Consider the following 14,096-nt stretch of genomic DNA (forward strand, 5'->3'; position numbering starts at 1 on the left):
GTCAAAATAAATTGAAATTTGCATTAATAGTTAAATATTGGCAGTGAAATTTACTCAATAAAAAGTTTTCAAACAAACTCGCCCAAAATTAATGGGGCGGGACGGCGGTGGCAGCCGTCGGCGCCTCCCGAGGCCGTCACCGGCGGTGGGTCCCAGCGCGATGCATCGCCGGACCCGTGCAGCGACCTCGACCTCATGTCTTTCTCCCGCCGCCGCCGCCGCCACTGCTACTCCGTCGCCGCTAGCTTCTCCTCCTTCGTCGGCGCAGTGGCGCCCTCGCCGGCGACTTCCCTCTTCGACCAGGAATTTCGAGGGGCTTGCTGACAAGTACAATCTAGCACTCGGAGAGTATAAAAAAATATTATCATGGTTTCACAGAGCATGCTCAGAGTCTTTCTAGCTTCAGATTTTTTTTTATCATTATTTTTTTTCTAGGTTCAGATTTGAAAGAGAGAAAACTTGTTGATATATTATAGGGTGCATAAATTCATTTAAATTTAGCCCAGCCCAACCTAGCTTTGGGAGTTGGGTGAGACAGAAATTTGGCCTAGCAATGCATTCGGCCCAGCTTGTCAAGATGGAATTGCACTACTCATGTAGTAGTAATCATTCATGCTCTGCACTTCTGCAAAAATCAAAAAGCAAGTAAATAGTTGTTAACTTTTAGGTACTCCAGCTACTAGTGCAACATCATGAGCAGAATGTACAGTAGTGTGGCAATTAATAAAAACAGCAATCTGGCTACAGTCGAAATTATATGTTTTTGTACGAAAATGGTGATAAAATAATCAATGCAGGCTAAGAATTGTTCCTGCTTATTAACACTGTTTTATGCTGGCAGTGGTGAGAACAGTGATTTAATTGGTTGGAGATCACCGTTTTTTTTCTTTACCACGAGTAAATTACTGCAGAGCCAGCTCGGTTTTCATGGAGCTATTTTTTACTTTGTGAGTTGTCTTCTTTTCATAGCTTGTATATGTGCACGGAATATTCTTCCTCTCTCACACATCATCACCCCCCTATATATAGAGTATCCTCTCCCATTCACCTTGCACATCACCACATCATTTCTCTCTCTCTCTCTCTAGTTCTTCCTAGCTATCTCTCTCTCTCTCTCTAGATCTTGTCGTCCTCGTCAACAATCCATGGAGAAATTGTGTAGTAGTAGTTCAGGAGATGGTGATTGTTCATATTGCAACATGTATTGTGGTAGCAAATCCATGCATAAGCAATGGCATTGACATGCATGGAGATATATGTGTAGCAAAGATGAGAGATCTAGGTGACAAGAGAAGGAGATGATGGAGATCAATGCATGGATAATTGATCTAAAGCAAAGGTGATGATATTGGGAATGTGCCTGGCTCCCTGTATGCCACTCATCTAGAGCAACAAACTTCTGCGAGAGGTTGCCTATGATGGATGGCGTGCACGGAGCCAAGCATATTCCCTCCTATTTTCCAACCTTCTCCTAATTAATCCTTTCCTTTCTCCGAATTGGCTTGGTTGCTTATTGTTTTCTTACATATATTATCCACGCATGTTTTTGATTTTATGTTTATGCATGGTGCTTCGACTTCTACATGGTAAATTACACGATAATTCGATAAATGTATATCAAGTAGGACAAACGTTTGTGCATTTGTTGAAGTTTGGGGGAGGTTCGTAAAGCCATATATATGTCGATTTTAAATTCTTTTTGCAAGCTAATATTATGTTTGTTGATAAATATCTGTCCTTGATGTCATCTCATTATCTCTTATATATGTATACCTTTTTATTCTGTTGTGGAGAAATATATGGATTTGGACTATTCTTTTGGGATAATTGCCTGCAGGCAGCTATTCCACGGACGACTGGATCTTGATCTTGATCAGTATTATTCAATGTGATTTGCAAAACAGTATAAATGCAATGCATTCATTGCGTACAGTATTTGTATATCCTGCAGCTAATGCGTGGTAAATGAAATGCATTGTTTTTCTCCATTTTTTATAGATATATTATACGTACTCCTCCAGGTATTAATTGTCATAATAACTAGTTACCATTTCCCCCTTTCTTCTCTAATATGAATGGAAATAAGTTTTCCCTTGGAAGATTTTCATGCAGATTTCTATCAAATCCTCCTTTCAAAATTGCCCACAATGATTATATAAACTGATGGTTCTCTCCATTGTTACTAGTAATGTATAAGATACTAGTAATGTACATATCTTTGTGACATTTTGAAACAACATGATACTAGCTACTACCATATCCTGCGAGATGTTCTATGTAATCTCATATTAGCTTAATTTCCCTCTTTGAAATGGATTTGGGAATAACAATGGAAAGCATTTAGGTTCTGAAAAATCATCTAAATGAGCATCATTAACACTCTTGTGCATAAATGTTCAAAAGGATTGCACGATATCAGTTAACCATTGATTTCAAATATATGTTTTCAGGCCACTTTGATTTGAAAATAGCATATTCACTCCATGCTTATCCGGAATTTTCTCCTTCATAAAGTTACCTCATGTAGATATGCCTGTTTATAACCATGCAAGGCTTGACTAATCGAAAATTTGAAGCAGGGCTCAGAATTCTAACCAGTTTGATTTATATGTTTTTTTTTTAATGAAGTTTGATTTATATGTTGTCGTCTGAGTGATCATATAGGAGTGAATTCTAGAGATTTTTTTCCCCAAATTATGACCAAGTCTAGCCAGCATGCAGCTGCTCTCGAGTGGTTGGGGATTTGAAGACCTCATTTTGATCAATAGCTTTGAATCTTCCATGTACCAGCTCTATGAATCTTCAATGTATCAATTTTTTTTTAATGAAGTCAATGAATCATATTTCATGTTGTTTAAATCTGGTTGTTCCAGGTTTTGTTATTGGAATAAATCGAAACTTCGACATCTTGAGCACCCAGTGTCAATGTTACATCGATTCAACAAAAAAAAATGAATTCGGGAACATGCGAAGTGTTTGTACGCGTTTGTATCGAGTAATAAAAAGCATCCACATACAGGAACAGGTACAAATAAAGCTGACGCCAAACAAGTGGCTGGACTGAAGGACAATGCAGAGACTGAAAACTGTGTGAATTGTATACTATATATTCAAATTTGATTCCAGATAGATTCAAGAAATGTCCATTGATTTCATTCAAGAGAATATCACCATTGATTGATATATCTGTCAGTTGTGTGCTGCAAATCTAATCCATTTCCACCTAATATTAGCTTTTCAAGGAGCCCACACGTATACAGTTATACTGTTACTCTCTCCGTTTCACAATGTAAGTCATTCTAGCATTTCCCATATTCATATTGATGTTAATGAATCTAGATATCTAGATTCATTAACATCAATATGAATGTGGGAAATGCTAGAATGACTTACATTGTGAAACAGATGAAATATTTTGTTTTGAATACTAAACACTATCATTTGAGCTACAGCCGACCAGTCATAGAAAAATGAACGAAGCAGCCAAAAAAAAATATAGGTACAACTTTTATATATGTATTATTAGAGGTTTAAAAGTTAAGGCTGAAAAATAAACTACGATAAAAAGAACCCCCAATCAACTCTAACAAGTATCAACATTCAAATAGACAATGATTAGCTAATCCCATCGCCTTAATTCACTAAGCAATCACATGATCAATTACTACCTGCAATCTAACACCCTTCTTAACAATCATTTCGATGTCTAAAATCCTAATAAGCACGTGGAATTCGATAGCCAGCGACGACTTGAAGAGGTTTTACTGAAGATCGAGAAGATACCAGCTGACAAACAGATATACAGTCCCTCATATAGTAGCAGCCTGAAATAGTCATGTGCAGGCGATTCAGGTAAATTGTCAGTGTACGGCCGACTAGGCTGTCTGCATGTTAAATTGCTATACATTAGTAGTATCCAGATGAAGAGCTACTGCACAGTATGCATTGTACCTCAGATTTGTTGATGGTGATCACATGCCCGGTGTAAGGTAGCTGCTGCATATCCAAGCAAGATGTGTAGAACAGTACACTGCTTGCTGATGCTGACTGTTCATCACACATGATCAAATAGAGAAGAGTCAGTCATTGACAATGGCATCAAATTGTCTCTCCTAGTATCTGGCTATCCATCCAACCGGAATACCAGATAAGGGACGCACCATGTATGCCATGATACAGTCTTCACAAACATTTGCAATGGAGAAGGCCATTGGTAGCAGCTGATCTTGGAGCTAGGTTGATCATGAATGTATCAGCAGCTAGCATTCACCAGTGTATACATGTGTGGCCAATCATGCAGCAAGAATTATTGTAGGGACTTGTCCCTTGTCGCCGGCAAGGCTCACCGGCATGCAGCTTTGTCGCGGAAGCCGAGGAGCGGTGACAAGGCGCTACACGTCGCGGCCCCTGCTTAGCTGGCAGCATCACCTCGGCCCCTGCAAGGGAGGTGAAGCTCAAGGCTGCTGCCAGCCAGCCATTGCTGTCCCTGAGGACAGCACCAGCACCACCATGTTAGCACCCTCTCTCAGCTTCAGTGGTGGGGAATCCACCTGACTCCAGTGTGTAGACAACCTACAAAATGACACAGGGGTGAGCACTATGCAGATGCAGATAATGCATGCATACATTGCTTACCCAGTGGCTGGATGCATTTGCATTGCCATTTCTGCAAATTGCCCAGAGGGGGGAGCAACACTCAGATCTTGCAGCCCATCATGGAGCAGCAGATGTCCAGCCAACAGATGAAAACATTCAACAAGGAACCATGCAGTATCATCTAAAGCAGTAGTGCCAAACAACAACGTGGTGTATATGGTAAGCCACAGTGCTCTAGTCTGCTGTGAAATGTAGTATATGGGGGAGAAAAGATTCCTTCAGACACTGTAACTGAATCACAACCAGATTGTTGCTCACATTTACATATCTCAATGGTACAATCCATGAGTCATGCACAATGGCAGTGTGTTGTGTTTGTGGACTCAATCTCAGATACAGAGAGGCATATGAACTGTGTATGACAATGCTCGGAGAGTTTGCGCAATACGATTACTTCTTTGAAACTGTTACAGTTCAAGCGCTAGAAGCGCCTCTTCTCAAAACAGAACTTTGTATGAGGAGCTATTTCTCACCTATCTCATATCTAGTGCAAACAACTACTTGCTGGATTACATGTGTATTTATACTACTTTTTGGTTGATCTCATTTGTGATTTCTTGGAAGACCCAGAGGCGGTTCTGAGGCCTCCATGGTCTCGCATTCTTAGGCCAACGATTGGTGGCCTCAAAGTGACTGGAACCTTGAAAATGTTCATTGTCACCAAATGGCACATAACCATGTCCATATCTTTCACACTTGGATTTCCAGTCAGGAAAAAGCGAACGCTGAGCTGTGCTGCTTCTCCAAGGTGGTTGCTCTGTGCCTTCAGCTCTATCACTGAGATGACTTGTGTCGAGCCTTTGGGAGACTCGGTTACTGTAATCTTGCACCTTCTGCTGTCTCCATTGTGGAGCAGTCCTGACAAACTTCATGTTCACGTTCTCATCTGTGGATATTTTGGAGTCACTGTGTCTCCATGAATCCGCTGAAGAACTCTGTGGGTGATCATCCACGCTTGATCTTTTTAAGGCGCTGCTTTCTTGAGAGAATGAGGGTGTTGTATACATCTCCTCATTTGCATGCTTGCAGCTTACATTTCGCTTAGTAGTGTCCATACCGATCGTTGAGCTGACATCACCCAATTGACGTTCATCTTCTTCCACCATATCAGCCCATGTTTTTCTAACACCATTGACAAGAGCCTTTCCCTCTGGCCTAGTATTCTCACCAGCATCTGTGGAGCCACCAGAGTTTGGCAAGCATTCAACAAAACTAGGAATCTGAACTTGGTGCTGTATGCTGATATTTAGTGTGTCCTCTTTCACCAGCCGTTTTCGTAGTTTCTCAAGCAACGACTGGGGTGTAGCAGCATCATTGAACAGTCGAGAAAGATCTTGGTATTCATTCAGGCATTTCTCATTCTTCTCCCCACTGGTAGCAATCAAACTTTCTGGTTCTTCACGTTTCATCTGAGTAATGGGAGATGGAAATACTTGTGAATTGCAATCCTCCTGCTTCTCTGCATCAGCAGCAACTGAAATATGTGGTTCTTCAGATTTCAGTTGAGTCAAAGCAGTTGAGGATACCTGTGGCTGTAAATGCCCAAGGTTCTCCGCATCAATAGCAAGCCAGATTAATGATTCTTTAGATTTCATCTGAGTTATGGGAGAATGGAGTGTTGGTGACTCAAGTTCCATAAGCATTTCTCTGGCCCGAGCAAGAGACCTCACATGGCTTTCATCACTGCAGTTGTCAGGTATAGATTGGAGAAGGTATTTAGCTTCGGCTACCTTTCCGGTCTTTATCAGGCAGATAGCTAAGTTGCACTCTTTGTTATAATCAGCTTCTATAGCAAGAGCTTGCCTGTGTCAAATGGCATACGGCTAGTCAGTAGTCAGTACCAGCTGGATTAGTTGAATAACGTAAACCAGATATCACTCCTACTAGTATCAGCATTCATTAGAGCTGATTGTTGCTTGCAGTTTCAATAAATGGTTTTTATTATATAATTACTTCTAGGATTCATAAGTGCTGACTGCTGAGTATAGTCATTTCAAGCCCACCTAGATGATTTTAACTGTGCGGCCACATGTTTTGTTTTCCTTTTTGAATGAAAAGGGTATGAGCTCTGCCTATACATGTTTTGTTTTCAGTTTTCACACTATGGAACTATTGAAGGAATATAGTAGCGCCTATTTTTTCCTCTTAATTTTCTCAAATGAACACCAAATGTGAGCATTTCTAATAAACTAGAAATCAGGATAAATAAATACTGCCACTTTGGGAGATACAAGCCATCTGATGTTGATGAAAACTGGACTCAAAAGTATACCTGTAGAGCATTTCGGCCTCATCATAATTTTCAGACTGCATATGGGCCCAGGCAAGGTTACCCAACAACCTTCAAGACAAATAAGAGCATCAGAATGATGTTTACTGGTTGAATAGCAATGTACGAAAGATTTTAAATACCTTGCTTTTTCATCCCTGAGAGACAAATAAACTACTCTTCCATGAGATTTAGACAACTTGGTTTTCCACCTGCCAGAAGCTAGCTCCTCATCAACAATTCTCAACTTCAATGTCAGCATTTCAATCTGCTCTTTTGTCCTGCCGCATTTCTGGTTTTACATAAAAATGACTAGTATCAGAACAGAAATGGTCGCATCTTCATCTAAAATTAACATGTCATCAGTGCAGCAATTTAGATGTCTTTAGGATCTACTGCTATAGGCCTACCAAATCACAGAATTACTTTACAACAGAAAGATTTAGCTTGTAGGTTCTTGGTTTACAGGCCAAGATACCTTGTACAGGTCAAGAAGAATATTGTCAAGAGATTCCTGAGCTTCATTTGGGCAACGATCACGGAAGGATCTTATTGCCTCAATAGCCTCTTCGGCTCGATTTGCTTGCTTCAGTACAGTAGCCATATCCTTCAGTGCGCTCTCAATTCGATCACCACTGTTTATAGCCGCCCAGAACAATGGAACTGCCTTGTTTGGGTCCTTTTCAATCACCTGCAGAAAACAAGACAAGAAAACAAAAACCTCAGATCTAGCTTATGAAAATTTCTAGATTCAGGTTATTACATGCATTTTTGTTCACAAAACTGAAAGAGCTGTAGAAAAAGAAACGCTGTCACTTTGCAAAAAAGCAAGTAACATGTACTGAATGATTTAGCATGAATATGTTGAAGCAACAATTAAGTGAAAAATTAGTACCCACTACAGTTACTAGTTAGAATAGCATGCGTTAGTGGCAACACACCATCAAAACTTGCCCAGGTGGTGTGGCTGGTGTCTATTCAATCTTTTTTGAGATGGTCTATCAGTCTTTTAGTATAATAGATTTCTGGTAACAAGGGAGCCTAGTCATGAGAACACAATTTCTATATCGCTTTACGATTTTACTCTAATACTGGTTTTGTTAAAGAAACATAGAAGTAGTTTTATCTATATGATGGAAATTACCTTCATATTCTCTCTTCTGGTTCAATTAAAAGTGTTTTTTTTTTTGTGGGTTGGGGGGGGACAGAGAAGCAGAGCTTCCCCTTTCCATTACTGGAAACAAATTCAGATTACAGAGTTCTAGAAAGCAGAAACTATGAAAAAAAGCTAATCAGCAAGAAAAGCTTCACACCAAAACGATGCCATCCCATCGCTTTTTGTGAAGTTTTTGCCCCCAGGATATCCTAAATTCAATTCAAACATATCATGAAACAATGGAAAATACTGTAACTAAAACAACCACAAAATGCTTTTGCCCTTCCTTCTCCCTCACAAACTACTCATTATTCAAATTAATATAGTACACACAGTCACCATATTGAGCATACTTCAGCAACCTAATTTGCAACCTCTCTCCAGAGTAAACGAAATTGCATCGCACATGATGGTTTCCGAATTCCAATTACCTGAGCCTGCTTCGCCCGCACGTAGGGCGAATCCACCGACGACAGCGGCGCCCTAGGAGGCCGGGAACACCCGCCGCTCGTCGGCGGCGTGACACGGTAACCGTAACACCCGCCACCACCGCTCGCCGGGGGCGTCACGTGCGAGGAGCACCCGCCGCTCGCCGGCGGCGTGGCGTGGGCGGCGCGGCCCGAACCGTCCGCGCCCGCAGGCGTGCAGGGGCTCCACCTCGGCGCCGCCCCCCTCGGCGACGTCCACGGCGGCAGCCGCCTCCCTCCGCTCGGCATTGCGGAATTCCGTCGAACACCTGGCGCGCAGACACCAAAATCCCCCCATCAAAATCCATCCACCAAAACAACCAGATCAAACACAACCAAATTAACCACCGCATGCAAAAGCGTCCCCCAACCTCGATCGAGAAGTCGAGAACCCGCCGCCTTCGCCGCCGCCCCGTGCTCGGGCTCGACGCGGATCACGCCGCCGCGGAGTTGAAAGCGAGTGGAGGGAGACGCGAGGACGAAGCGGCGGCGCGTTATATATATACCCCCGCGCGCGCGCGGGGAAGGGGATTTCAAACGGCGCTGACGTGGACGGGGGAGGTGGGGCCCACGGATGCGTACGTGGACGTCGCGTCACGGGTTTCCGATGAGACGGCAGCAGTAAGTGCAGCTCATGCGGCTCCTGTGAATTGTGATGCGAGATTGCGTGAACCACGCATACAATGTGCTCTTCCTGGCTTATTATTGAATAACTTAAGTGTGAATTTTGTGTGTGAAAAACCATAAAAATGGAACTGAATTTACCCTACTTAACTTACTGCGTGCATTTTCAAATTCGAATTTGTTTTTGTTTGAATTTGCTGTGTACATGGTGACTGAATTGGGTGATAAAAAGGCTGAGAGATGAGGCACGATGAAAAGAATCTGCTTTTCTGTTATCTAAAAATATACTGTGGCTGTAGCTTCTGTTAAAACAAAGGCTGTTTTTTTGGATAACGGGTAGCGCTCGGCCTCTGCATCCGAAGGTAGATGCACACCGCCAAACAAAATGCAAAGGCTGGGTTTAATATCCATTATCTAACAAAAAATCTGAAAATATATGGTTGACTAATTACATTTTGGGGTCGTTATGTCATGATGAGAAATTGAGAATCACATATTCATTAGTCATGATGTAGATGAATCATCTATTGCTGGCATCAGGTTGCAAAAATGAGCATCAGCTTTAGCTAGGGGTGAAAACGGGTGGATACGGTCGGATTATGGCATTCCCATATCCTAACCCATATTTTCCTTTAAATTCGGAGTCGGATACGGGTGGTGCTAGATAAGATATTACTCATCCCGTATCCTATTCCATATTATTTTCTTCGAATTGGATTTGGAAACGGACATCTATTTGTATCTCTAATTATAGATATTAAATATAAAAAGGTGATTAAAGTATTAAATGAGATACATCAAGAGAAAAATTATACAATATTACATGTGAGCTCGTAAAATAATGATTAACCATTTTTTATCATGTTTGTAGGTGGATTTATAATAGATTTTCATACATATTTTATAATATGGGACATATGGGCGGATACATGACTTCCTGTATCCTTATCCATATTTTCTAACGAATTCGGATTCGAACTCGGATAGTATCGGGTATCCCATTTTTTGTCCCATATTCCTCCCATGAGCCTCGGGTCGGGTGGGCGGTCGGGAAATACCCGCCCCATTTTCACCGCTAGCTTTAGCTGATGAAATAATCGGATACTTGAACTCAAATTCAGTAAATAACAAGTAGGATAGCATTCTGCCTGTAAAAATGAAAAAGAGAGACCAAAATTGGGACATTGCTGTCATGTGCATGTACCACCAGCTGAAGATGAAGAACATAATGTGCTTTTTTGTGCTGCCATGGTCACTAACAATAGCCTAAGACTATAAATTGCTGTGTAGTTTCATGCTTGCTAATATCTCAGCCTTTAACTGTTCTCTTCTAATTTTCCCTGTTGTTGTCACTGGAAATGGTTTACTCCACTGATAATATATCCTTGGCACCTTGAATCTGTTTCAGAAAAAAAAAATAGTGGAGTACTGATCATTTGATAAGTAAGGTAAAAAGAAAAAAGAACTACTACCTGATTACCTAGAGAGGGTCATTTAATTCTAAGATTTTAGAGCTGAGTCCATTTAAAGTTTTTCCATCATGATATCAGTGGATTAGCTAACACTGTACTAGCTGAAAAAATTCAGTTGTAAAAGATAACATTTGCTTGTTAGTTGCTGCATCATTGATCCAAAGAATCAGTGGCACAGGTAGATTTTCTGAATATAGTGACACCTGATAGAGCATCAGGAAGCAAACTTTCCGTCTTATCTCTCATTTATTTCCATTGTTTAAGGACTGATCTGAAACAGTTGATAATTTGACTAATGAAACGCTATGTTGAGACAGAATACCTGCTCAATTTGTTTGTACGGCAATGGTCTTGAAGCATCTGTGCAGAGACTTCTCTGCCTTCCCCCTTGTGCACAGCTCTTGCATCAACCCAGTTCCAGCCATCCCTGATGCTAACACAGGCAACAATTTTCTCCCCGAGACGACTATCCGGCATGCCAATCACCACAGCTTTAGCTAGACCTGGGTGCTGAGACAGTACAGATTCTACCTGAAAACTTTGAGATGAAAATCACCTAAACATGGTTTCACATTTCTACATATGCATAAGCATAATGTCACCCTATGAACATTGCACTACAGCACTAATAGTAGAATCAGTACCTCCTCTGGGTACACATTTTCACCTCCAGTTTTGATTCTTCCCTTTTGTCGCCCCATGAGCCACAGATTACCAGTTTTATCCACCCATCCAATGTCGCCGGTGTCGAGCCATCCATTCCTGACAGAATCTGATGTGTCTATGCTGTTGTTCACCCAGTATCCGGACATCGTATGTAAGCCTCTTGTCAAGATATTCCCAATTGGTGAAGAAGAACTACTGTTACTTCCATTTCTGTTGATCTGTATCTCAATATGAGGCGCTGGTTTGCCAACACACACACCTTCAGAAGAGCTGCCTAACTGGTCCTTAGGTTCTTGAATTTTTGGCCTGGTGAGAACCATGAATGTCAGAGATGAACAGGCCTCAGTCATCCCTGATGAAAATTTTAAGCCAGTTAGTGAACTTTGCAGTAGGTAGCCAATAACATGATTCAGAGCTCATAGTAACAGTAACAGTGATGTCTCAGTTCAGTTTTTTGAGATATGTTACAGCTTGCAAGAATCAAAATGACTCCTGATGGTACCTAACTTTAGGGAATTTTTGCAGGAAAAATGAACTTGAAATCAGTGGTAAGTAGTTATACCATAAGCTGAGAAGATAGTGGCATTAGGAAATAAGTGAGAAGCTCCAGTTATCAATTCACTCGACAACCCGCCACCGCCATTGAGAATCTTTGTCACGGTCATCCCGTGGTTCAATATCTTCTGTTTCCTGATGTACCAAAACTTTTAATCAGTCACCAACAAATTGTTCATTCCTAGGCTTCCAGAATCATATTGTATCGCCGTTGTCATACCGAGCATAGGATAGTAGGTCAGCCATGATTGCAGGAACAGTGATGAACGAAGTCACTCTGTGTTCTAGGATGGCGTCGAAAGCCGATTTCGCGTCAAATTTAGGTATCAGGACATGACAGCCTCCAGCCATCAGGATTGCCAAGCATGAAGAGATCCCTCCAATATGGCACAAAGGTGCTGTATGCAGGTAGATCTGCAGGCCAGACAAATGTATGATGAAATTCCATTTATATCACATCTAGATGATTGCTAAGGAAAATAATGTCAACATTAAGTGAACTATATATTCAAGAAAATCATGTGACAATATTTGGATCCTGAAAGCATACATCATCCTCACCATAGCCAACAATGGCAATTTTTGCAAGGGATTGAATGATCAAAGATGTATGGCTTATCGCTACACCCTTCGGTCGTCCCGTAGTGCCTAAATCCAAATAGCTTATGGTTATTTAGAATCAAACTGATCCCAATTCAACCTGTCTATAACATGCATAAAAGGCCGCAGACTGAAATTCCCCAAAGTGCAGATAATTCAGTGCAGAATGAGGGAAGAATCAGCTCAGTGCCAGGAAGAGCAATCGCTTACCAGATGTGAAGCATATCAGAGCAACATCATTTGGAGCAGACACAGGCTCTACTGCTCTAGTAGTTCCTCCTGAGCTCCTCTTGATCTGCTCAACTGATACAACTGATACAACTGAAACAAATTTTCATGTGTAAATACGAGTTGCACTGAGCCATAATTCACAGGGCAACAATATTCTCATATAAATATACCCAGCTTGTTCACAATAATAAAATAACAATCTGAAGAACTTACAGTTTGCAGCTTGGCTGATGCTGCAGAGATTCCCCAGGAAGAGGTAAAGATTAACCGATGTCAAGCTGTTGCTCTCCTTCAGCCGAAGCGCCCATGAGCTGTAGCTGCCATCGAAGATGAACACTGTTGGCTGCACAAGCTCCAGTGCCTGTGAGGCCTCCTCAAAGCTCTGACCACCCACATGGAAGATGACACAGTTCAATGTTCAGTATAAAGTATCAACACAGGCTAGAACAGCACATGGAAATTCAGACAAAATGTTTGAATTGCAGCTCTTTTTTTTCCCTTGAATTTGTGATACATGAGGTGAAGGAATTGAATTATTACCCAGCGGTAGTTGAGAGGAGCGATGATCCCTCCGATGTAAGTGACGGCTAAGAACAGCTCGATGTACTCGATGCTGCAAAGCAGAAGGGAAGCCATGGATGAACACATGAGTGCATCAATCAGCAGCCACAATTACGGGTTTCATTTCTCAAATCAGAGAGGCAAGCTGAAGAGAATGCAAAGCTAGCTCCCAAGTCCCAACCTGTTGAAGGCGACGACGGCGACGACGTGACCACGGCGGACGCCGAGGTTGGAGAGGGCGGCGGCCAGCCTACGCGCCCCGTCGGCGAGGCCAGCGCCGGTCAGGCGGCGATTGCCGGAGACGGCGACGGTGTCTCGGCCGGCGAGGGCGCCGCCGAGGCAGTGGGCAATGTGGCCGCGGCCGTGCTGCTGCGACATTGCGCATGCAACGCAACAGCGTGAGCGAGCGAGGAAGGAGAAGTGTCAACGTGATTGCGTGACATCTGAATCTTTTTTTTTTTTCGATTCGAGATAAGAAGTTCAGAGCAGCAGAGATGGTTGTGGTCAGGATAGGAGGCCACTGATTGCTACATATCCAGACAGATAACCTATTTTATCGAGATGTAGAATCTGACCATGTGACTGACTTAACCAAGCTTTGGACTTCTTGCCTGGAAAAACCTATTTTACCAAGTAGTAGTATTATCTGACCAAGTGACTTTAGACTTCTTGCCTTGCTGCAAGAAAATAGAGCTGAAATGTACAGAAATTTCTGTGAAAATTTTGCAGCAATTTACAGAAACATGGGAAAGTTACTTTCTGTGAAAATCTGAATAAATTTTCCAGTAACAAGGGCAAACTTACGGCGGTTAAACGCACGGCATTAGTTCTTTCTTCAT

At 41.9% G+C, this 14,096-nt stretch overlaps 2 protein-coding genes and 1 long non-coding RNA gene across 6 annotated transcripts; all 3 read right to left on the reverse strand.

Moving 5' to 3' along the window:
- Nucleotides 1-3,344: 3,344 nt before the first annotated feature.
- LOC127783331 (uncharacterized) lies at nucleotides 3,345-4,565 on the reverse strand. Its single transcript, XR_008019289.1, has 3 exons — nucleotides 4,161-4,565; nucleotides 3,952-4,047; nucleotides 3,345-3,824 (listed from the first exon to the last, which is right to left on the reverse strand). It is a non-coding gene; the product is annotated as an uncharacterized LOC127783331 (long non-coding RNA).
- Nucleotides 4,566-4,884: 319 nt separating this feature from the next.
- Nucleotides 4,885-9,308, reverse strand: LOC127781452 (uncharacterized). The gene is made up of 6 exons (XM_052308407.1): nucleotides 8,920-9,308; nucleotides 8,513-8,817; nucleotides 7,404-7,616; nucleotides 7,069-7,217; nucleotides 6,929-6,997; nucleotides 4,885-6,459 (listed from the first exon to the last, which is right to left on the reverse strand). Exons 2-6 carry the CDS (start codon nucleotides 8,795-8,797, stop codon nucleotides 5,178-5,180), a joined length of 1,998 nt encoding a protein of 665 aa, XP_052164367.1. The 5' UTR covers nucleotides 8,798-8,817; nucleotides 8,920-9,308; the 3' UTR covers nucleotides 4,885-5,177.
- Nucleotides 9,309-9,991: 683 nt separating this feature from the next.
- Nucleotides 9,992-14,087, reverse strand: LOC127782010 (2-succinylbenzoate--CoA ligase, chloroplastic/peroxisomal). 4 transcript variants are annotated; one of them, XM_052309084.1, is made up of 10 exons: nucleotides 13,439-14,087; nucleotides 13,237-13,309; nucleotides 12,910-13,078; nucleotides 12,676-12,786; nucleotides 12,416-12,513; nucleotides 12,086-12,279; nucleotides 11,873-12,000; nucleotides 11,289-11,662; nucleotides 10,967-11,154; nucleotides 9,992-10,571 (listed from the first exon to the last, which is right to left on the reverse strand). In XM_052309084.1, the coding sequence occupies exons 1-10, from the start codon at nucleotides 13,633-13,635 to the stop codon at nucleotides 10,445-10,447; spliced, it is 1,659 nt and encodes a 552-aa protein (XP_052165044.1). In that variant the 5' UTR covers nucleotides 13,636-14,087; the 3' UTR covers nucleotides 9,992-10,444. The 4 variants fall into 4 exon arrangements, with proteins under 4 accessions (XP_052165044.1, XP_052165043.1, XP_052165041.1 ...); XM_052309083.1 differs by having other exon boundaries at nucleotides 9,995-10,571; nucleotides 10,967-11,175; nucleotides 12,676-12,777; XM_052309081.1 differs by having other exon boundaries at nucleotides 9,996-10,571; nucleotides 10,967-11,175.
- Between the last annotated feature and the right edge of the window lie 9 nt (nucleotides 14,088-14,096).

This window comes from Oryza glaberrima, chromosome 8, assembly GCF_000147395.1.
Source record: "Oryza glaberrima chromosome 8, OglaRS2, whole genome shotgun sequence".
Classification (NCBI taxonomy): domain Eukaryota; kingdom Viridiplantae; phylum Streptophyta; class Magnoliopsida; order Poales; family Poaceae; genus Oryza; species Oryza glaberrima.

What these genes read in the sequence shown, in the direction of transcription:
- LOC127781452 (XM_052308407.1), bottom strand. Translation starts at nt 8,797, where the DNA reads ATGCCGAGCGGAGGGAGGCGGCTGCCGCCGTGGACGTCGCCGAGGGGG. An exon ending in TGCGGGCGAAGCAGGCTCAG is followed by an intron (nt 7,617 to 8,512) that starts GTAATTGGAATT and finishes TGTTTTCTGCAG; the next exon opens with GTGATTGAAAAGGACCCAAA. An exon ending in TTCTTCTTGACCTGTACAAG is followed by an intron (nt 7,218 to 7,403) that starts GTATCTTGGCCT and finishes ATGTAAAACCAG; the next exon opens with AAATGCGGCAGGACAAAAGA.
- LOC127782010 (XM_052309081.1), bottom strand. Translation starts at nt 13,635, where the DNA reads ATGTCGCAGCAGCACGGCCGCGGCCACATTGCCCACTGCCTCGGCGGC. An exon ending in TCTGATATGCTTCACATCTG is followed by an intron (nt 12,514 to 12,675) that starts GTAAGCGATTGC and finishes ATTTGGATTTAG; the next exon opens with GCACTACGGGACGACCGAAG. An exon ending in AAAATGTGTACCCAGAGGAG is followed by an intron (nt 11,176 to 11,288) that starts GTACTGATTCTA and finishes CAAAGTTTTCAG; the next exon opens with GTAGAATCTGTACTGTCTCA.